Below are 24,238 nucleotides of genomic sequence, written 5' to 3' on the forward strand. Positions count from 1 at the left end.
AACAGAGTCCTTAATGTGGATGGGTTTATGTATTTAAGGTTGATGCAAAAACGCCCTCACTTCGCTCGATTGTGGAAAACGCAGTGCAGTAAATGCAAGAAAACCTTCATCCTTGCAGCCTGCTTGCCAATTGAAGGTACATGTGCCGTGGTGACCTGAAGTTTTGCGAAGTGAATACTCTAGGCTGTGATTAGGAAAAAAAAGATAATTTCTGTCCTTTCGAATTTGTGACTTATATGGACGTTCACTAGCCTATGGCACAAGCACTGCCATATTAGATATACGTCTTACAATATAATTCTAACAGATTAGTACTTCAAGATATTCACTTAAAACAAACACAGAGGTTTGAAGTTAACTTAAGACCAACTTACGTCTTCAACTGCTACAGTATGTTTAAACGAAGTTGCCATATCAACAATAACATCCCCAAGTCGTTTTGTCTTTATCCCAGTTTACAGCTTTCCTTAATAACGTACAAATTGTCTTTGCGTGACTTCGTAGCGAAACGCCTATCCGTAATGACAGCGTCTGGCCTATTTTATGGCTGCAATTTCGTCTACAGATGACTCAAGTGGAACAAACTATGTCAAACATAAAATATACCATTTAAACGATGATAAAAGGAACGGAAAAAAAAAACATATTTCGGCATATTTCACCCAGTTTACAATTTAACAACAGTACATGCATTTTGCTAAACTCTTAAGCTTGCACGAGAAAACTCCACAAATCAACTGTTGCTAAGCAGTTAGACTACACATACTTGGCACATCAGATGCGTTCCAATGATGAATGGACCGGAAGCTGTGCTATCTCCACTGTCCATTGAACATGTTGCTGCCACAAAAAAACATAATGTTGAAGGACGTCCATTACCCTTTACAAGATCCCTTACTGTGGAAATTGCTTGCAATACTACATGCATCACACGAGGATGTCACGCGATGTGCAGCAAATGTACAAAATGAAATGAAAAATCAAATGAAATAAACCATAATAAAATGGAAATATAAAAGAAATAGATGAAAATATTCAATATCTGTATTTTCTGATTCATGATGCATGAGAGTTATTCGAATAAAACTACCTACTTTGAGCAACCCAAGTGCTCATTTGCTTAACATGTGTTTCTCCACGAACACCAGACAATCTAAATACCACCATAGACTAACAACAGCCGTACATAATTCTCTTATGTGTCTCATACAATATTCATCGACATCAAATGTTTCACTGTAACCAATTTTCCTTCTGATCGTTTGATCGCACGTTCATTTTTTATTGAATTGCACAATCGTTAGGTCGTGACACTGCCAAGTTCAACATTTTTACAATTCTGTCGCTTTAACTTCTTGTTTCTCACGCTATGACAGTCATTGTTCATTTATCTTGAGTTGTGAATGTGAAGATTATGGCATCTTGAACTGATCAGCTGTGAACTGACAGGGTGAGGTATAAAAGTAGAGTGAAGTCAGTGCCGACAGCACCGGAGAGAGCTCGACACTTGCTCGTACATATCAAACGTCCAAGTGTCGATCGAGCTGAAATTGTGAAAGGTGGGTGCGATCTCCTTCGGATAACTATTCTCTATCTAACACCGTAGCTGTGATATCTCCAAATACCTTTTGTGAGATAGCTGCTTCTGTTTATGATATTAGTTTGCTATTAGATTTATCTTTTATTCCAGATCTGTCCATGTACATTCACTTGTCTTTTATCCATTTTTTTCAATTCAAATATGTTTCTGATATTGAACTTTTCAATTCAAATGTGTTTCATAAATTGCTATCTGAAGCCGCGATATATACTGCTATTTTGGTGTTCTTTCTCGTTATGCTGTATTTTTGTCTCTAAAATTCAATGTAGAAAATTATAGAGCTATATCTTCTCCGTTTTTGTTGCCTCGTAATACTATGATATTTCTCTTCATGTGGCAGATTTTGCTGCATGTTCTTCTAGAAACAAACAAAAAATCTTCCTTCGCGCTATTTTCGCTTGTCTCATGATCATGCGAAGAAGAGTTTCTCTTCGTTTAACTTACAGTAAAGCTTGGTTGCAATTTCCTTGTTTTGGAGTTGAAGTTTGTTGTTGAAGTTGACTTTGTAGCGTCGAGTATTTCTCTCTGATAAGGAGAACAATGAAAAGGAACAGCTAAGTTTTGTTTTCAAAATATCCGTTCAATATAATAATTTTGTTTTACCCCAAGGTCTGTACTTACATCTCGCCCCTCCTTTTACCATGGAAACCACGAAGGCAAGTAACCTGTGCTATTATAGTCTAGTGCATTCGTCATGACACACTGACTTAGTCATATGAATGACATCCGCGCGAGTATCACTTTTCGACCGTTTCCTTCAAAAAGATTTCCAACCATACTGTATACCGTGAAGAGAAGCTGCAAAATGAGCAAAGATATGCCGTAATTTGCGAAATGAAAATGGACCATGATTATGACTTATGTCTTAGGTGGCCTTTTTCTTATCGTAATCTTTTTTTGCGATGTGTATCGGAACTACTTGTTTGAAAAATGAAATACGAGGCCTGAGCGAAGTCTTTCAAAGTGGCAGATGTGAAAGAACAAAAATATAGACTTTATTGTTTGGCATACTAAAATTTATAGTAAACTTTCCAAGCTCTGAAGATGTGTAATTTACACTGTAAGGTTGAAACCATACCAACAAACAAGAACTCTTTTCTGTGTATATTTGTCTATTCAACAAAAGGCATTCTTCGATCTAAAGATGTGTAGATTTGTTTGGCAATCACAAGCACCTATTTACTGCTTACGTGCCCTTTCCATCATTTTCAGGTTAACGTCTGGCTCCTTGTCTTATCATTGACAATCTTAAAAGGTAGGACTGGTAATGCGTGATGTTTCTTGTGTAAGATGCTAAACGTTTGGAACACTTTCTTCAGATTGCGTCCTTTACATTGAACTCAAAATTCTATTACTTGTTATTAATCAGCTGCTTAACCATATGCATGTTATTCCAAAGGGACAAACATCGTCTCAGGCTACCCAAGCATCACATTTACGTGAGTTATGATTCCGTGTCTCTTTAATATCTTAGAATAGTTATGTATTTCAGAAGTGTAGAAGTTTATATGTAGTCCATAATTTACAGTATTTTCAAATGCGTCACAGTTTTCACAGCTGCAGTAAAATGCATAATGATGATGATAGTAATGAATATTCAAATATTGCTGTTGTCTGTACGGTATGCATGCCGCAAATGAAACATTGCTTGGGGTACAGTTTTGGGTGATAAATGTATTAACAATTATCTTTATAACGACAAATGGTATCTGGTTTTCCTCGTAATCAGTTTGTTTGACTTCATTCTTTAGAAAATAAACGATTTAATCAGGCTAATAGTATTCTTGTTGCCACCTCTGCATAACGACTACCTGGATATCGTGGCCACTTTTTGGTGGTCCCCTATATCATTTTTACCTGAGCATTATGGATCCTATCTATAGCGACCACCTATCTACTATTACAATTTTTCAAGTCCTTTCTATGATCACATATCTAAGCACTTAAATAAAACAGGTCTCGCTGCATACTGTGTGAAACAATATACGGATATCATCCATACAAACACGTAACGTACTTAATCTTCGCATCTCCCAGGTGTGTCCGTAACTGCGGTTCCCTGGTGGATGAGGCGGCAGTGTTCGGGATCCAGGCTGTGTGTAACGACTGTCGGGACCCCATCAGAGAGCTGACGTTCGTCTGGCACATGTTCGAGACAGACTTGAGAACCGACACGAGCCGGGAGATCTCCGATCTGTCCTCCATGCAAGTCCCAGGTAAGGTATTTCTCCTGTGGAGTTGTAATTGACACCAACTGCATTCGTACTTTTACTATTAAGTCACTCAAGCTTGTTTTATTCTTGTTCTCGACTACAATGTCGGTTGTGTCAAGTTTATGATGTTTTCTTATTATCTTTATAGTATTTTTCAACGTTGTGTTTAGGAGCAGTGCCTAAATATTGTTTATGATGCTGTCTTTTTAAGTAGCAAGAGAAGACCATTCATTCGTCATGAAGGCCTCTGATGTTGTTTCAATGTTCAGGTTTAGATCCTTACAGCCTCGGGATAATGGCCGGAAACCTTCAGGCCGGTAAAAGGTACAAGTGGATTGTGGACGCCGTGCCCAACGATCGAAGACCAGCAGCTTCCTTCGAGTACGAGGCTGCTACATCGTACAAGTACAACATGTCCTGCACCGCTGCCCCAACCATAGGTAGTCTATTACCTATCTAATCTGCAAGCAGATGTAAGGATCTGGATCAGTGTTTTACGTTTTTCTGCATCACTTATGTTTTTTGTTGTTGTAGTGCAACTTTTCTAAATATTCACCAGCTTCTAATGAAAGGTTACATGTGGCTCACCACTACAGAAACGTAGAAATAACCTCAAATCAAAAGACCAACAAAATAACCCCACAACTTCATCTGTATGCAGAGTGCCTAAGGCTTTACCAATAAATTAAGTAAATGCACCTGGTTGGTGGTCCTAAGTGGAGATCATATGTTAAAGTTGTATGGAATGCCTATGACTCGTTTCTTGCCATCATAAAACACACGGGAAATGAGGGTGTTAAATGATACTTTGCCATTTGATATGACACTAAGATATTCACGTCATATTAGTTTGTCTTTTCTTCTGCAGAAGGGATATCCTGGCTGCAGGGTTTGTGGTTGTATATTTTTGGTATTGCAGATTTAATGAGTTTTATCTCCTCATTCAAGGTTTTTCGGGACAGACAAGCTTCACTATCACAGGTTCAGTAGAGGTGGAACCACGCAGCGAACATCAAGTTAATCTACAAGCACACCCCGTGACTTATACAGTTACAACAGAGATATCAACTATAGTTCAAAATTCAAGATCCAATTCTATTGAGACTGCGAGTATCTTAGCAGGCAGTTCGGCTGACAGCTTTGTCGTACCCGTCAGCGTGCTGGCAGTCGGTGATGACGAGTCAGTAGCGCTGTGCAGTGTCGACGTTACAGTAAGTAAAGCAATAACTCAGGCACCATGCATTGTTGAAAATACTGTTAAGATACGCATGTTGTAGTTGGTAGGCAATATACTACAATATACATGTACTTAAACGTAAGAGGGAAGGTTAGAGAACTTTGATTTCCAAGATGGAAATGAAGAAATATTAAGAAACGTCGTCTTTATAGTCTGGGTGCCATCCGATTACTTAAGGGACTCCTACACTTGTTGTTTGTTTGTTTGGTTTGTTGGTTGGTTGATTGATTGATTGATTATATTATTGATTTGTGGGTTTATAGGTTGATTGATAGATGGATCGATCGCTAATTTTTACCAATTAGGTGCTTCCACCTGATAAACCAATTGGGATGTGGCAGAAAGTCCTGACGTCATCGAATCAGCTGGAAACTAGCCTATCCAACCGTGACTATTCCTCAGCCCTCACTTTGTTAACTGACATCGCAGAGGATCTGGAATATATCTCCGTGTCGGTATGTACAAAATTACAACGTTTTCTACCTAACTTTCTTGCATAGATATCAGAGAAGATTGTTTCCATTGGAATCTCATTGAAACGTCTTCTTCCCTTAGTTTTCACACGTTTTTACCACAGATTCTTATTGCCATTCACTGTCAATTCATATAGTTACATTTAGTAACTGTAGTTGCTTCCTTGTGCACATGTTGTCTTCTTGAATTTCAGCAATTGACGAAAAGCCAAATATATCTCACCTCTGAACTACATCCATACTTTATTACATTCACTATGAAACTTTTTTTTTACTACAGGGTGCGGATATGGCGACCGCCCTGATACAACAAGGCTTCGGTGCTCTGTTGCAGCGGGCCCGAAGCGCCGTCGGCTCGTCCTCCACACCGCCTCCGTACAGATCCTCCTCCAGGAACGTCTTTGATAAAGACTGGAACTCCGCCTCAACCACCGCCGAGCTACTGAGACTTCTATCATTACGATCAACAGATGAACTTGAGGTTTGTCATGCTGACTTGAGTTTGAACTGAAGTAGCAGCAATAGAGAACAAATGAAAAATTTATTCTACTCATTCCAAATTGCCTTATTTGCAGTGCCTGAAGTTATGGTTTTCTTTGTGATCTTGTTTATCTTGCAGCGTTACTTTGCACAAATTGCACAAATTTGATTGAGTCTTCGCACGTACTGAACTATTCACAGTTCACATGTATAGTTACAAGACATTTTCCAATGCTGCCTGGAACGCTTTACACTCTTAGAGACCTTATCTAGCTGTTTGAATTATTTGTATCATGCGTATACATATATATTATGAGTCCACCGTCATTGAGCCCATGATATATCAAAAGAGGATCGAAAAAAACATTACTGTTCTGCTTTTTTCGATAAACATTACTATGTAACAGTAGTCTTGTCTTGTGTACGTGCTATTAATGAATAACCTCATATCCGTGGGATTTGCTTCATTTCTCAACAGCTTCAGAAGTTTGTAAGATCCACACATATCGAGCTGCTGTCGGGTCACATGTCGAGCCTGACCAGTCTGAACCAGATTGAACAGGCATCAGAGGCACTCATGACGCTGTTTGGTACGGGAGATCTGGTGACCACTGGCACTGAGGTGCAACTACATTTGATTTCTTTTTATTTAGATTATCCTGATGATTAATTGCGAATATTGCTGTGACGGGGGACAGTTCTTTCAATCCTAATGAGGACATTCTTTTATATTTCCGTTGCTTGATGCATGGTCGGTAGCGTGTCTTTACTGCCGAAAAAAAGGATAGCTGCAACCGGTCAATCAAATTAAGCAATTCAACCAATAAGAGACAGTATATATGCGATTTTACATTTCTCCATCTTTGTATGTAACGGTTGTAGGCCAAATGATAGAATCAGTATATTTTTTTGTTTCGTTGTAAAAATGTACACTATACTATGTGACTTAGCGCTTTTGTTATGCATTTCAAATATGTATATTGTCTACCTTACACCTTGCCAATATATGTATGTCTGATAGGTCCTCCTTGTTGAAGCCATGTACAACGCTGGGCTAGCTCTCTACAACATAACCTTGTTCGGCAGACAGCCAATAGATCGCGATGTCCTGCTATCTGTATCAACAGGTTTGTTGTGCATTTCCAACATATTCAGATTTTGTATCATAGTAATCTAGACATCTACTTTTGCATGCATTTGCCTAAATTTGGCCGGGTGACTTCTTAAGGTATTAAGGACGAGTATCAAATTTGTATGTTAGAGACTGTGTCAATCATGACATCTCTTGCTACTTTTTTCTGTTGCCGTTCATTGCAGTTATCCACGAAGGACTAGGTTCGGCTCTGAACAGCGCTCTTAGTCAGTCACCGACGAAAACGACTTGGGGTCCTCAGACGTATGGGGCAGCCGAGCAGACAAAGGTACGGACTATCTCTTTATGTCTTTTCACGCAAGACGAAACATGCATCTGTATTGTGTACCGGAAGGGAGGACACAGGGTTGTACAAGGTGGGGGAAGGCCCTTCAGCACCAAGGGAAGGGAGGGTACAGGATAGTACAGGGTGAAAGCCCTTCAGCATCAAGGGAAGTTAGGGTAAAAGATAGTTCAGGGTGGGTAATGGTCCTTCAGCACCAAGCAAAGGGAGGGTACAGGTTATCACAGGGTGGGGAAGGTCCTTCAGCACCAAGGAAAGGGAGGGTACAGGATAGCACAGGGTGGGGGAAGGCCCTTCAGCACCAAGGGAAGGGAGAGTACATGATAGATAGTACTGGGTGAAGGCCCTTCAGCACCAAGGAAGGGGAGGGTACAGGATAGTACAGGGTGGGGAAGGCCCTTCAGCACCAAGGGAAAGGAGAGTACATGATAGTAAAGGGGAAGTTCCTTCAGCACCAAGGGAAGGGAGAGTACAGGATAGTACAGGGTGAAGGCCCTTCAACACCAAGGGAGGGGATGGTACAGGATGGTACAATGTGGGGAATTCGACTTAATCTCTATTGTGACAACAATATGTAAATAACACTTTTTAACGCACATTGGCGCATCTAGAACTCTAAAGACTTCTCTCAACTATGTGTGTTTCTTTAACAAAGGCTTTATATATTAAGCTACCCAGGTTTGTGGTTTATCAAAAGAAGGAACGTTGAAGAATTAAGACAATAAGAGAAATCTTAGATATTAGAATATCAAGTGTGTTTTCTTCGCAATCTAGGCTCAGGCAGTCATGGGCTATTTCTTCGCCACGACGGAAATATCCCTCCGCACACTTCTACATAACACCACGACCAGCTCGCCTCCTGCGGTCATCAGGTCTGCGGCTGCAACAGTCATCTACCAGCGACATGCCAAGGACCGTGTGCAGGAGGGCGAGTTCAGTCGGCAAAGATCGGAAGGCTTCGTTACAGTGCCCGAACCAGACATCGTCTTCCAGTCGTCGGGCAACAATGCTGACGTGGTGGATTCGAGGGTGAGCATGTTGTTGTTGTTGTTGTTATTGTTGTTGTTGTGCGTTGTTGACAATGCAGGTTAAAGCGCGTGATTAGCTACGAACTTGACGTTGAAGTTGCAATTGAAGTTGTTAGTAATCTAATGCAGGCACATAACGATATATATTCGTGCAAACGTTTCTTACAAATGTCTGTATGAGTGGAACTATGCACCATGTACGAAGGCACACACATTGTTTACCTGTTGCTCACCAAGTATACATTTGGTAGTCTGTTATGGGTAAAACTATGCATTTTATCTTCGATTACTCTATAGCTATGAACTCAAATTTATTTGACTTTTTCTGGCTTAGGCATGTAATAAGTGTCGAACTTATGGCTGTATAATTTCACCTCAGTTCATGGCATTTTCACGAAATCCGTTCATCTGGGACAACGACACAGATACACGGTCATCCGTGGTCTCCCTGGACTTCTACGACGACGCAGGACAGCCTCTCCCTGTAGAAGACACACAGGAGCCGCTACAGGTAAAGTTACGTCAAACCCCTCTCACAGTCGCAATATATCATCGTCCGGTTGGCATTATACTTGATCGCTGGTTATTACTTCCCTATTCTTTTTCTAAGCTAGATGTCACCATATTTGTTACTGTTTGTTCCTAGACCTAGTCACAAAGACATCTCAGCTATAACCTGCTACAAATGTTAATTCTTTCTCTGTGCTTCAGTCGACTCATCCGCGACAAAATTATCTGAGCTTATCCTAGAGGCTAAACATCAGTGCGTCCCCAGCAAAAAAATATTAATCAGACCCAAAGACAAACCCTGGATTACTTCTGAAGTTCGCAAACTCATGCGTTCAGGGGATAAATTTCACAAACAGGCTCGGCGTCTTAACACAAATGCAAATTGGGCTGCATACCGAAAGGTACGCAACAGGCTCACCAATCTCATTTCACAAAACAAAACCAACTACTACGAACGCCTTATACATTCGCTTAATGACCCATCTACTTCCAGTAAAAAATGGTGGCATGTCGTCAAGTATTTTTATAGACCTAAAGTTATTTCTTCCATCCCCCCTCTTAAAGAGGGTAGTTCCTATATTTTCGACGAGCACGAAAAGGCAACAATTTTAAATAAATATTTTACATCTCAATCAACCATTGATGATTCCCATGCCTCTCTCCCAGCTTTTCAATATCTCACATCCAGTCGGCTCCTACACATTACAACTTCCCCTGAAGAAGTTTTATTGTTTGTTAAAAACCTGGATACCGGCAAGGCCCACGGGTATGACCACATCGATAACCATTTTCTCAAAATCATCACGCCTTTCATTGCTGATAAAATATCTTTCGTTTTCAATCTTTCACTCTGCCATGGCATATTTCCTGATATTTGGAAATACGTAAACGTTATACCCATTTTTAAAAAAGGTGACCCACAAGACAAATCCAACTACCGTCCCATATCACTTCTCCCCACCCTGTCCAAAGTACTCGAAAAAATAGTTTACAAACACCTATACAATCACTTGATCTGTAATAATCTTTTATATCGTCTTCAGTCAGGTTTCATTAAAGGAGACTCCACAGTCTGCCAGCTGGTGTACTTCACACACACCATACTAAAATCTTTAGAGTCAGGTAAAGACGTTCGAGCAGTATTTCTTGATTTTTCGCGCGCTTTCGACAGGGTGTGGCATTCAGGACTTATCTTTAAGCTACAAAGAAATGGTATAGAAGGACCACTCATTAATTGGATTGACAGTTATCTAAGAAACAGGTCACAGCGTGTAGTCATTGACGGCCAGTCTTCTGCCTGGGACATGACCAACGCTGGTGTTCCACAGGGGTCAATATTAGGCCCATTATTCTTTCTCGTTTATATAAATGACATTGTAAATGACCTTATTTCCCTCCCATTCCTATTTGCATGGACAGCTCCCTTCTTCAAATTGTAGACAACCCTTTTGATTCTGCTGCCTGTTTAAACGCCGACCTGTCCAGAATTCATGCTTGGGCCACCCAGTGGCTCATGGAGCTAAATCCAAAAAAATCAGAAGAAATGTGCTTCTCAGCCAAAAGAGATCCCCTTGTTCACCCACCCCTCTTTCTTAACAATAGTGTGATAAAGTCAGTCGATATCCATAAACATATTGGAGTTATACTGAGCTCCAACATGTCCTGGAATTCCCACACTAATTACATTATAACCAAGGTATCCAAAAGTATTGATCTCTTTAGCGGCCTAAAATTCAAACTGCCTCGTCATATCCTCGAAACTTTATTTAAATCATATATACGCCCCTGTCTTGAGTACGGCGACGTCATTTGGCACGGTACAACAGCCGAGCAAATTGAACGCATACAATATCACTGTGCCCTTGTTGTAACAGGCGCCATCAAGGGGTCTTCTTACTTGGCAACTAGGAACGAACTTGGTTGGGAAACACTGTCAGACAGAAGACACCTTCATAGATTATGTTTGTTCTATAAAATTGTAAATGGTCAAACCCGAAACTACCTGTCTCAACTAGCACCCACACCTATCCTCTCATCATGTTCATACGAATTGCGTAATAGGATGAACTTAAAACCTCTAAATTATTCAACAAATCGTTTTGCCAGGTCCTTTGTTCCGTACTCGACGCACCACTGGAACAACCTCGATTTGTCAACTCGCTCTTTAAACTACTGTCAATTTCGAACTGCTCTCCTAAAAACCATACGACCTGTTAAGCTCAACTATTTTAGCCATGGCCCTCGCCTTTCCTGTGTTCACCTATTACGCCTTCGCATTGGCACCTGTAGTCTAAACCACAGTCTCTTTACTCGAGGATTGCTAAACAGCCCAGCATGTAACTGCGGGTGCCAACGCGAAACAGTACCACATTATTTACTCCACTGCCCTATGTACAATGCCCAACGCTCAACCCTCCTCGGCAAACTCTCCAGGCTCTTAGGACACACCCTTAACTTCCCATCATTATCGGACAACGCTAAAGTTTCCGTTTTACTCCGTGGTAGTCCTTCACATTCATCTGTTGTGAACTCCAATATTCTATTAACAACCCAAAACTTCATCACTACAACTAAGCGTTTTTAAAACACAGTTGTCCTGGCATTTTTTGTAATGTGTCCAACTATTTCATCAGTGGGTGGGAAACTGGACTTGCGCTTATCCTTTCTTGTTATATTAAGTACAATGTATTATTTTCTGTCTGATGTGACTTTCCTTTGCTGTTCACTTGTACTTGATTTCTCTCTGTAAAATTATGTATGTTTCTTTTATGTAAGGGGTAGCGCCAAAATAAGTCTTGCACTTGAGTGCGCCCCCTTTTGTCACTCTGTATTTCTGCTTAAATGTTTGAATAAAAAAAATAAAAGAATGCTAATTCTGATTTTTCGTGTGCATGATTCTTACTTTAATACTGTATGATTTTCTTCAGCATATAAACATATATCATTTATTTGTTGTGTTTTGTGCTATGCTGTGAGAAGAATGGAAACCAGATGTTGAATGACTTGAAACAACGTATTACTATTCTCATGGCCATTCTATTCCATTTTTGTCCAGTTTTTCGTCCAGAATTACGACACGCCCGGCACGCCCGAGGTGGTGTTCATGAACGACTCTGTTGTCGCGAGTAACGGCCTGTCGTACCACAGGATGGACGTGGGGAACAGCTCCATGTCAACAGCCATTGTCGTCATGGTCCTACCACCTCCTCATGTCATAGGTCAGCATTTCACTTTTCAATAACGTTTTAGAATTATGTACCTCACCGATATTTCGGTATACTGATATTTTATTTGCAGAGTATACCGTTTTGTTCACTATATGATCAGAAAGTAATGTAAACAGTACGACCAGCCAAGAAAATACAAGGAAGCCCAGAAGAAAGCTATATCACAAGTTCCATAATGTCTGGTCAACTCTGGTCATATCGCTTATATGTATGATACGTATTCAACAACAAACGTTTTCTATCTATACATACATCTATTACAGCTTATAATCAGTTTCCTGATACCAATCTCATATGAGTAAGCAACCTAATCAAAACCATGACAAAGGACAACATAGAAGGTAAATTGCATTTTAAAGATTTATGTAATTTTGACCACTTTACCGTACATTCATAATTACATCAGGTTACCAGGTATACATGCAGTACAACGAGCCCCCTACACCGGATAGCTACAACTTCACCACCACCATACCACCGCTGCGGACGGCGTGTAGGGTCGGGTTGTCTGGCTTGTCCGGCGGCGATGTCACGGCAACATTTCCCCGGGCTTATCCCGAGGTCAACGGGACGTATTATATCGGGGTGGAGGAGCTAGGTACGTACAATAGTTCACGAGAAATAAATAAGATATCACCATCGTGTATTATTTGTATCCAACAAGAAGTCAGTGTTCCCTTAGAGTATTTCCGCATGCCGTTATAGCAGTTATACTGGTTGGCTAACTTGGAAGAATCAGGAAATAATACATCGTTGTCATATAACCACCTCCACCCTGTACTATCCTAAACACTCCCTTTTCTTGGTGCTGAATGACCTTCCCTACCCTGTACTATCCTGTACCCTCCCTTCCCTTGGTGCTGAAAGACCTTCCCCACCCTGTACTATCCCCTACCCTGTCTTTCCTTGGTGATGAAGGGCCTTCCCCACCCTGTACTATCCCCTACCCTGTCTTTCCTTGGTGCTGAAGGGCCTTCCCCACCCTGTGTTTCTTGTATGCATCCTTTCCTTGGTGCTGAAGGGCCTTCTCCACCCTGTACTATCTTGTACCTTCCCTTTCCTTGGTGCTGAATGGCGTGCAATTCACCAATTATTATATAACAGCAACTACATAAGCATATTGAAAATATGTAGCTTCTGAGTTTAACATACAACATCGTGGACACTAATCACACGTCATAGTCACGTGAGTGTCTTACAGATCCAACAGAGTGCAAGAGCGTCCCCGGTGCGTCCTACGCTGACGTCACGGCCAGACTGAGGACAGCGCGACGTAACGAGACGTACAAGCTGGCCATTCTCACGCCCAGGTGCAACTGGTGGAACGTGGCCGGGAACAAGTGGAACCCATCCGGCTGTACGGTACGAGCACATTCTGTACTTACATGGTCCTGAAGATTTGCAGTTTGATCGACAATATAATTCAACATGGCTTTGTGCATGAGGGATATTTTCCTTCCGGTATCTGGATTAGATACAATGTTCTGCGAACAGCAGGTTTCAATGTTCTGCTCGACGGAAAGGCACTTTTCATCCCTTTCCTCATTTGACTCGGGTGAGTACCTCGCTTCGGTTAGGAACGTCTCTCTGATAGAACGTTGTGTGAATGACCGGTGTTTAGGGAGATCCACAGCTTCAGCACGTTAAAGAACCAATCACAATTATTGATAAGAGTAGGGAACCGTCCCTTGTTGCGCTGGAATTACGTCGTGAGTATTTGTTCTGACTCACTGCAAGGCAAGCCCTCGACGATAACCTGCAACAAGTGTAGAAATTGATAAATGTTTATTCCCAGGTCGGCCCGAACACTACAGCAAGTCACACCCAGTGCCTGACGACACATCTCACATCGTTCGGAGCAGACTTCATCGTCCCGCCCAACACCATTGACTTCAGCACGGTGTTCACAAAGTTCGCCAACCTGAGTGACAACGCCGCCGTGTTCTCCACCGTCATCGTCATGTTTGGGGTCTACTTCATTGTCGTCTTCTTTGCGATGAAGGCGGACAAACGCGATGTAGTCAAGGTACGTAAGTACTTCGATGTATTATACTGGTTTGCATATTTACGTGTTACTTGCCTGCGTCTGAAAAGTACGTTTTTCGCGATCCGGGTGTGCCAGATTCCAACCCGGCAGCAGTGGTCACTGTGACGTTATTGAAGAAATTCCTGGCAGCAACAATGACGTTTTGGGAATGTGATTTGAAAGGTTCGATGCTCAATAACGTCAGAAGAGTGTCATTTTTGTACAAAAGTCTGTACAAAGCTATGACCATCAAATGATACTTATCATGGTGAATGCAATACGCAAATGTTGTATTTTGGTACCATTGGTGTCTCAGGCACTTTACCAATAGCGGCCGTGTGTAGTAAGATATCATTCTGCCACAGTGGGGAGTTCTACCCATCGCCGATAACAGCCGTTATGACGCCCATTTCTACCTGATCACCGTGTACACGGGCATGAAGGCCGGCTCAGGGACCTCCTCCAGAGTCGGCATCATCCTACATGGGGAAAACGGCGATTCCGGGCCAAGACCACTAGCAGCATGTCAACAGCAGGTTATCAAATATTGTTACATCTTCACGAATATACGTCGAGCATATGCTAGATAGATAGGCACAATGACGGCATGGTTACATATTCATTTCATATGATACACGCGTAAGCTAATATTGTTTGTAATTTTTCATGTGTCGGAAGTTGTAAAAGACGTTACAAAGTTATTCCGCTGTGTCAATGAAACATATCAATACGTTATGCTCTTTAAGATACAAATGTACTAATTGCCAGGAATAGGCGTAACAGGAAGGGTTGTTAGGAGATATAACTTTCATCCTTTTTTATCGTGTATTTTTCTTCCGTCAACATCCTTATGTATATATTTTTGGCAACAAAATCCTTTTCAGTTTTTAAAAAAAAAGATGGAACAGACAAGGAATGGTGTTTGAATTTAAAAATTCAAACACCATTCCTTGTCTGTTCCATCTTTTTTCTTTTAAAAATTAGATCTTCAGGCGTGGCAGTGTGACCACATTCCTTCTGTCCACTCCTGAGAGCCTCGGAGATCTGACCAACATCCACGTTTGGCACGACAGCTCCGGGCAAGGTGGAGGAGCGAGTTGGTTTCTAGATCGGCTTGTTGTTGAGGACCTACAAAGCAACGTTCGGTGAGCAAAAAAGGAACTTAAACATATGAGCTTACAATATTCAGGTATATGTTATAGATATATAAACATAGATATGTAAATAGAGATAATATTTGCCATTTTTGTATTTGGATAACAAGGGTTGATGAATTTCAGGTACGTGTTCTTCTGCCAACGTTGGCTGGTGGTGGAGATGGAGGATGGGAAGGTGGACCGCTTCCTGAGCGCAGCCGGACGAGATGAACTCACCAACTTCTCATCAGTTTTCCAAACCAAGACTCGCCAGGACATAAGGTAAGAAACAAGAATCTAATGAAGGGAATCTTACTCCTTTATTCAGCATCCAAATGACATTGTGAGAGGCAAGAATATAGCCACATCGCGTCATATTCATTCTTTAGTGTCAACTTGCGATTGTAAGCTGTTATGATTTGCATCCTTTAATCTCACAAAAATATGTCAAACTGCATTGGTACAAAAGTGCTCGAGCAGATAACAGATGACAGCTACCTTCAATGACGTACAATTTGATGGTCCAAAACAGTGGCTATTGGTTGATCATAAACTATTTCAAAAATTTATCCAGTTGCTTCAGTAACTATTTTGGTGAATCATAAACTTTCTTAAACATTATACTTCATAGCGATGGTCACCTGTGGTTCTCGGTGGCCTCCCGACCCACCCGGAGTCACTTCAGCCGTGTCCAGCGGGCCTCGTGCTGCCTGTCTTTGGTCTTCCTCACCATGATCGCCAACGCCATGTTCTTTCGGACGGACGACAGCGTCAAACAACAGGCGGGTTCAGTACTAATTTTGGTCACTAACTTTTTAGTACTTCGTTGTATTTCCAAACGTATCGAGCTTAATGCTGTTTCATGGTTATCAATGATCAAAGGATACACGTGCATTATTTTATTGTAAATAGTTTGTTGGTTATGGCGGTTGTAACGCTTCAAGACAGCATTTGACTGTATGCATGTCATGACCTATCTATGGCTGGGTTTACACACGCATTTCCAAGCATACCATACTCGGAGTGTGCTCCGAGTGAACTTGAAACGCGTGTGTAAACCCAACCTAAATGTCTTGTTCTATCCCCAGGTGTACCGGTTGGGCCCCCTGGTGTTCACTCCGAGCAAGCTATGGATCAGCTTTGCCAGCACACTCATCGTGTTTCCCGTCAACTTTGTCATCGTGTACGTCTTCCGGAAGTCAAGACCGAAACCGCGAACAGAATCGTCTTCTAGGACAGAAGACGTTTATAAGGTCGGTCTGTTTTTGTTCGTATTTTTATCATTTTTTTACTAATGTACATATACAATAAAGTAATTATATCATCAAGGGTAAGGCATTAAGTCCGATATGTTCACTGGCGAATCAAAACTTACTTGTAGCATGTCGTCGAGATAAAACAAAAGTGGCTGTATTTAGCGTAGCAAAATGTTGCTTATATCTAATTCTTACAAGCCACTGACACTGTCCAAATTTTGAAAACGATAAAAAAATATTGTCAAGAAGGACAACAACAACATAGAGAATGGATTTCATGCTATCATATGTAACAGCTTGATAGAAACCGTATACATTTGCTTTGGATACAGTCTCAAACAGTTTCTTCACATGTTGCGTCCTTTACCTTAAAGCATTTTTTTAACCAGTCCCGTGTTTGATTAGCGTGCCTGTACATTCAATTCTTTGTCAGGTTGAACGTGACCGTTTACAAGAGCAGAAACAGTCGGGCCTGCCCCACTGGTGTGTGTACATCGGCTGGGTTCTGGTCTTCCTGTCGGCAACAGGCTCGGCCTTCTTCGTCATCCTCTACAGCATGGAGTGGGGAGCGGAGAAGTCGGGGGAGTGGCTGACTTCAATTCTGTTCTCCATCTTCCAGTCTGTCCTGGTTATCCAGCCGATCAAGGTAGTTTCTAATTGAAGAACATAATTGTACACCTCTGTATGACTTTGTTCTATTTTTGTCGAAAGCTTGTCAAATGTAAATTTTTGGAGGCTTTCTTGAAGTTCCTTCTATGACTTACAGTGAAAAGCAAAGGCCGGATGTGAAGATGATTTGATTAACTAGCCATTCCATATATGCCATGTATCTGTTATCTATATCTGACAATTTGTTATAGACATTCAGAGTCGCCTGATGATGTGACTTGTTATCCGCAACGTTTGCAGGTGATTATATTTGCTGTCATCATTGCGATCACATTCAAGAAGTTCGGCAAGGAGGAAGATCCACTGACCAGCGGCGGTCTAGCTGATGATGAGGAGTTTCTGCCTCCTGCTGCAGATGCAAGTAAGTTGTTGTTCTTGTTGTTGTTGTTGTTTTTCAAAAAGGTGCACATTACACACTGTTAAATCTGTATTCAATCCAGAGAAAAGCTACAGGTTTGTATTACTCAAGGTTTTAATTTCACGGTAACCAATGCATTGCATACATATTGCATTGCCACCCTTCAATGTTACACACCGATTTCGCAGGCACTCGGTTGTGGCTGGGTATATATTGCGTCAGGTGGACGACCCGTTACACCTAACACCAAACGTTTTGACCTTCAACGTTGAAAAGCAGAAATGGCGTTGTATCGTTAACAGTCCAACATTTCAATACAACTTGATAAACGTTTGCTCCTTGTTTGGTACAGAGGACGTGAAAGCCCCCAAGATGCCGAACTCCTCCGTCTCCAGTAGAGAGGCTGATCTGGCGGCAGCTCGCAGCCGGCGGCTGAAGGAACTCCGGATGAACGCCATACTGTGGGACGTCACCAAACACTTCCTGGTCGTCGCCGTGGTCTTCTATCTAGCCTTCAGCAGTGTTCCCATGCACGGGTACTTCATGCATAAGGCTCTCAAAAACACGTTTTCTCCTATCAAAATGGTAAGAATAATCGCGGTTTTCTTAGAGCACTTTTCGCAGTTTTCTTAGAGCACTGTATAGTCGCCTCTGTATCTTATGGCAAAGAACTTAGCATGATATGAAATCGTCAATGATTTTCTGGCTATTTTCACAGATATCACATTTGTTTTGAATTCGTATGACGTATTTCAAAACAAAACAAAATCAGCATGCAATGTCTCAACAGGAGCACACAATAGATTCGAATGGAATCAGTTCCAAGCATTAAAATGGCGTTAATTCAATCATACCTGTACATGATATTTGATTGACAGGTGAAATCAGTCGATGGCGTCTGGCGCTGGGCCAACACCGAACTGCTCAAGGTTCTGTTCGTCCAACCGGCGAGCAGCATTCTGGACGACCAATCCTACAGAGTCGGGGCGGCTGCCTTCAAACAGTTCAGAAGCCGTCCAGGTACGTGAAGGATCATGATCATATATCCAGTGGCAGCGCCGACCGACCAATCAAACGCCAGCTATAACGTCATAAGCATTGAAATAAGTGATAACAACTCCTAAAAGTGGCTAGAAAAAGAGTGACAAAATCTCCCCGAACTTGCTACGTTTACTACTGCTTAATACTTACGTGTATCAGGAAAACCGTTGGACTTATCATGTTTTTATCAATATCACAGGTGCTTGTATTTCAAACACCATGGCCCTTCCTGTATGTAAGCTGGACTATTCCTTGACGCAGTACGAAAACGGAGATTTTGGGGTCGGATGGCAACCACTATTGGACACAAACGTCACTAACATTCCGATGTGGCGAAGGAATTCCCGCAGAGAAGTTTTAAGATTCCTGGCCAACGTCACCTCACGACGACGTCCGTACGGAAAACTCGGAGACGTGGTAGACTTCTCTAGCAGATGGAACGATTACTACGAAAAGTGGAAAAATGACACAAGCTTCGCTGCCTCCATGGCATCTGCTTGGGTCTTCACACCGGGAGCATCTTTCCGCTACGGCGGGCAAGTCGACTCGTACACCGACGGGGCTTACATGTTCGAGATCGGCAACGATCCTCGTCATGCCGTCATCACCATGAAGCATCTGCAAGAGAACGGCTGGCTAGACGACTTCACAGAAGCTATTATTGTGGAGATTAACGCTTACAATGCCAACGCTGATCTGTTTGCGGTGATCGACTTGCAAGTCGAGTTTCAATCCGGTCGCACGGCTGTAACCACCAAAGACATCCACATCTTCAAGTTGTACTCCTATCTGGGGACCGCTGGACAACTGACGATTGCGTTTCAGGTACGTATACATGACTAGCTCTCTATTGGGCATTATAATCTGTATGAGCTATCACTTAGAGAAGGACAGTGGAGAGAGACCTGGTAGATAACGTTCGTCCCGACCAAAACAGCACAACAGTTTGCTTTTGCTTTCGGTTTTCAAGCAAACTAAGAATCATCTCACGTTGTTCACGTCTGATTGCAAGTGTTTTGTCGTGCTCAATGATATAGCGTTGTCATACAGCCCTCGTCTGTCTCTTTTACAGATTATCTTCGCCATCTTGTTTGCCTTATCGCTGTTCAGAGAGGGAAAGAAGCTGGTGAAACAGAAGAGGAAGTATTTCTCCCAGCCTTGGAATACTCTGGAATTCCTCCGCCTCCTGCTTTGTGTTGTCGCCATCGTCATGTTTGCTGTGAAGGAAGGAGTTCGTAACCACCACGTCGACACACTGAAAAGTCTTCACGGTACGTAGAAAATAAATTAACATACCCTTCAACACACCTTATTTATATCATCAAGTGCTTTTTACATGCATCTAACAGGGCAGCTGGAAATACTGTTTCGGTTATTTGCAACATTGCAAGTTGCATTGCAAGTGTTCTGCAAATAAATCCCAAGCCACTGTCCCTGGTCTTGTGCAGCCATCTCCAACGGATGAAGTATTACATAGCTTTGTAATAGTTACTAGCAACCCAGGCTTTACTATGATGTCGTATAGCTAAATCACTGCTCATGATACGAAGCCTTAATCCTTTCCAGCCTGTAAAATGTACATACATATTTTCTGCAAATTGGAGGTGGTATTTTGAATTCTACGGTAGTTTGAGGAATCAAGGCTTTTCCAATGTCATGTATATCTTTATATAATTTGAGTCAGTAATATGTGTAAAGCACGTTCTCTCCCACAGGTGGCTATCACAGCTTCCGTTCTATCGCCGTCTACTCGGACGTTTTCGCTTCGTTCCTGGCCATCCTTGTCTTCGTCATGACCTTACAGTTCCTGCAGCTGCTGGGCTTCAACCGTCTCATCGGAGCCCTGTTCCACACACTGAGCAGTGCAGGCAGGAAGATCGCCATGTTCGCTTTACTCATATTCATTCTGATCACCGGTACGCATCCTTTAAGCTTTATAATGATTTGATTTAAATAGTTGCATAGTTATTTTAAGATTTCAGACGGAAGAAAAGTTCTTTAGTGCATTTCTTCGTTGACGTTGTCTGTGTCTACCAAACAGTACCGTTGGAGTTTTTCTTTTCCAATGTTTAAAGTGACAAAACCTTTAAGTTTTCAGCTTGACACTGTTTTCTGGACCCTGGCTACCTATGCTGTATGTTGATGTTGTCTGTACCTAGCATACAGTACCGCTGGAGCCCTTCTTTTCGGACGTTGGAACCGCGACTACAGCAGCCTCCCCTCAGCCGTCCGCTCACAGCTCCTCATGATCTTCGAGACCGTCTCCTACCACAGGATCATCCTGAGTCATCCTGTCGTGGGACGGCTGTTCTTCTTCAGGTAATAAAATGTGTACTGACTGACAAAATAAAAAAATTTGACATGTAAATGGCCACTTTTTAACAAAGTAGTGAAAGAAGGTGATGACTATTCATGATCAATAGAATTTTGATTATCTATCGATCAATTCAGACATATGGTTTCCATTACTTAGTAGCCCCCTTGACACGACGATAGTCTAATATTTGAAAAAAAGACCCCTTTCCACTAGGTATAGACCGTCGAGAGACAAAAACTATGGGAGCTTACATGATGATACAGGGTGGGGAAAGGTCCTTCAGCACCAAGGGAAGGGAGGGTACAGGATAGTACAGGGTGGGGGATGGTCCTTCAGCACCAAGGGAAGGGAGGGTACATGATAGTACAGGGTGGGGAAGGTCCTTCAGCACCAAGGGAAGGGAGGGTACAGGATAGTACAGGGTGGGGGATGGTCCTTCAGCACCAAGGGAAGGGAGGGTACAGGATAGTACAGGGTGGGGGATGGTCCTTCAGCACCAAGGGAAGGGAGGGTACATGATAGTACAGGGTGGGGAAGGTCCTTCAGCACCAAGGGAAGGGAGGGTACAGGATAGTACAGGGTGGGTGAAGGTCCTTCAGCACCAAGGGAAGGGATGGAACAGGATAGTACAGGGTGGGGAAGGTCCTTCAGCACCAAGGGAAGGGAGGGTACAGGATAGTACAGGGTGGGGGATGGTCCTTTAGCACCAAGGGAAGGGAGGGTACAGGATAGTACAGGGTGGGGGATGGTCCTTCAGCACCAAGGGAAGGGAGGGTACATGATAGTACAGGGTGGGGAAGGTCCTTCAGCACCAAGGGAAGGGATGGTACAGGATAGCACAGGGTGGGGAAGGTCCTTCAGCACCAAGGGAAGGGATGGTACAGGATAGTACAGGGTGGGGAAGGTCATTCAGTACAAAGGGAAGGGAGGGTACAGGATAGTACAGGGTGGGGGAAGTTTCTTCAGTACCAAGGGAAGGGAGGGTACAGGACAGTACAGGGTGGGGGAAGGTCCTTCAGCACCAAGGGAAGGGATGGTACAGGATAGTACAGGGTGGGGGATGGTCCTTCAGCACCAAGGGAAGGGAGGGTACAGGATAGTACAGGGTGGGGGAGGCCCTTCAGCACCAAGGGAAGGGATGGTACAGGATAGTACAGGGTGGGGGATGGTCCTTCAGCACCAAGGGAAGGGAGGGTACAGGATAGTACAGGGTGGGGAAGGTCCTTCAGCACCAAGGGAAGGGATGGTTGAGCGTTGAGACCATTGAGCGACAAAAACTGCATTTTTATGGCCTATGATTTTATAAAATCAACATGATCCATGATGTCAAAGTATGTTCAAAAACCAACAAAACACACAAAATACACTTCTTTATAAATGGAATTCGTTTGAACTACTTGAGAAAAGTTGGTCGCTCAATGGTCGCATCTCAGTGGAAAGGGGGTATACTGGTCTAAATTGTTTATCAAGTATCAACATTGGCTGCGATGTTGTGTGAAGAAGTTTAAACATATAGTCTAAAGATGGTCTGGTTGCAGCTACGTGGTCATCGCCATGACCATCGTCCTGAACGTGTTCGTGTCCATCCTGGACTATGAGCTGCGGACGTCCAAGCGGGATCCGTGCGGCCTGGGCGGGGACACAGACATGGGGGAGTTCATGATAGACAGATTCCTACAGTTCCTGGGAGTCGAAACTCGACAAAGAGCTACTAAAGGTAACCCGGCTGTGCATATCTTCATGTAGTTGGTTATGACATTAGTTCATATATTCCATTCATTGTAGGTCATGTTCACGTTGTATTTTCGTCTGTATTTTGTGGGTCAGTCGTTACCAGCGAGAGCTGCTTTGGATGACCCAGTGTAATGAATTGTCTCATTCTCAATAGAACAAAAATATATGATTTTGTATTTTGTCGATTACAATTTGGCAATTGTTTATTGTTGTTATTTGATCAGCTTTTGTAAAATACACTTCTTCTCAAGCCGTTGTGCTGGGTTCCAAATTGTTCGCCATGTTCACTATGACGTCAGTGACAATCATAACCAAATATTGGTGTCATACAATTTTCAAGTGTTTATCTAAGAACACTGTCTATTGAGTTATAGTGAATCCCCTGTCCTATTTGATGAACTATCTTTGGGACCCTGAAAGTAACTGTCAAGTAAATGTATGTACTGCATCCCATTGACCAACTATTCTGATTGTTACACCTCTCTAGTCGATGACAAGACGCATACAGACTACATAGATGCGCAGTTGAAAGAGCTGGAGGAAAAACTGGACCTGGTGCTGCAGAAGGCGGACTCTATATAGTTTAAGAGGACAACTGGATAACACATTAGTACAAATTAACAAAGTAGGAATGGCATGTCCTTTTTTATTGCCAGTTCTCCCTCTCATAGCTTACCTTCAAAATCCAGTGATTCTGGATCTCAACTACTTGTAAAAACAGGTGTATTATAGTTTCTAGGGTTGGGATTTCTGATAAAAATGTTGTGATCATCCTGTTATTGTTCTGCAAAATAATCAAAAAGAAATAGAAAACTTGTTAACAACCTTTAAGCAGCAATAAGTATATAGCGATTGCATTAATAGATAAATCTATGGTCTTAGTGCTTAATGTGACCAAATTCATAAACAATGTTAGTCAATATAAAAAGTTTTTAGCGTATACATAACTACACTTAAGCAAGAATACCGATATTGAACATATTACTTATATGGCAAGTTAGATACAAAGATCAAGCTTTTACCTTATAGATTTCAGGGAACCAGTTTTGTTGTATTGGTTTTGCCCAATGTACCTCACCCCAACAATACAGTAACTGTTATAGCATTTTTTTACAGTGCAATGGTGGCTTACCCCTTACAGTATATTCTTTTCTACCTTTGAGCGTTCTTTTCTCGTTACGTGATGTCAATCAATCATAAGATATAATACTTGGCATTAAGCATAACTGTATTTAACTGAGAGTTTGACATATGTCCATACAATAGCTGTTTTTTATTTTTTTTTATTTAAGCATACTTGGGACTGTGTGATATCATTCCACCAGAAAACAAATTATTTCAAAAAAATTTAAATGACATTTTGGCAATCTGCAAATACATGTATGTGTGATCATGAGATTTTTTTTTCTGGACAAAAAGGACAGCGGTTAGACTATTTTACATTTACTAGTATTTTCTTCCAATAGCAGCTTTTAGGTAGAAAATTGGCAATGATTT

General features: G+C 42.0%; 1 protein-coding gene across 1 annotated transcript; it reads left to right on the forward strand.

Annotated features, from left to right (window-relative positions):
- Positions 1-2,241: 2,241 nt before the first annotated feature.
- Positions 2,242-23,632, forward strand: LOC136434199 (polycystin-1-like protein 2). The gene is made up of 32 exons (XM_066426967.1): positions 2,242-2,256; positions 2,813-2,855; positions 3,000-3,039; positions 3,638-3,816; positions 4,083-4,253; positions 4,762-5,024; positions 5,392-5,505; positions 5,804-6,004; positions 6,482-6,625; positions 7,025-7,130; positions 7,321-7,424; positions 8,214-8,468; positions 8,847-8,978; positions 12,033-12,195; positions 12,611-12,802; positions 13,406-13,566; positions 14,000-14,230; positions 14,596-14,766; positions 15,215-15,375; positions 15,511-15,648; positions 15,998-16,148; positions 16,455-16,619; positions 17,056-17,268; positions 17,532-17,652; positions 18,002-18,234; positions 18,528-18,669; positions 18,890-19,515; positions 19,763-19,961; positions 20,406-20,606; positions 20,850-21,009; positions 22,546-22,724; positions 23,229-23,632. Exons 1-32 carry the CDS (start codon positions 2,242-2,244, stop codon positions 23,321-23,323), a joined length of 5,469 nt encoding a protein of 1,822 aa, XP_066283064.1. The 3' UTR covers positions 23,324-23,632.
- The last annotated feature ends 606 nt before the right edge of the window (positions 23,633-24,238 follow it).

The sequence above is a fragment of the Branchiostoma lanceolatum genome, chromosome 4 (genome assembly GCF_035083965.1).
Source record: "Branchiostoma lanceolatum isolate klBraLanc5 chromosome 4, klBraLanc5.hap2, whole genome shotgun sequence".
NCBI classification, from domain to species: domain Eukaryota; kingdom Metazoa; phylum Chordata; class Leptocardii; order Amphioxiformes; family Branchiostomatidae; genus Branchiostoma; species Branchiostoma lanceolatum.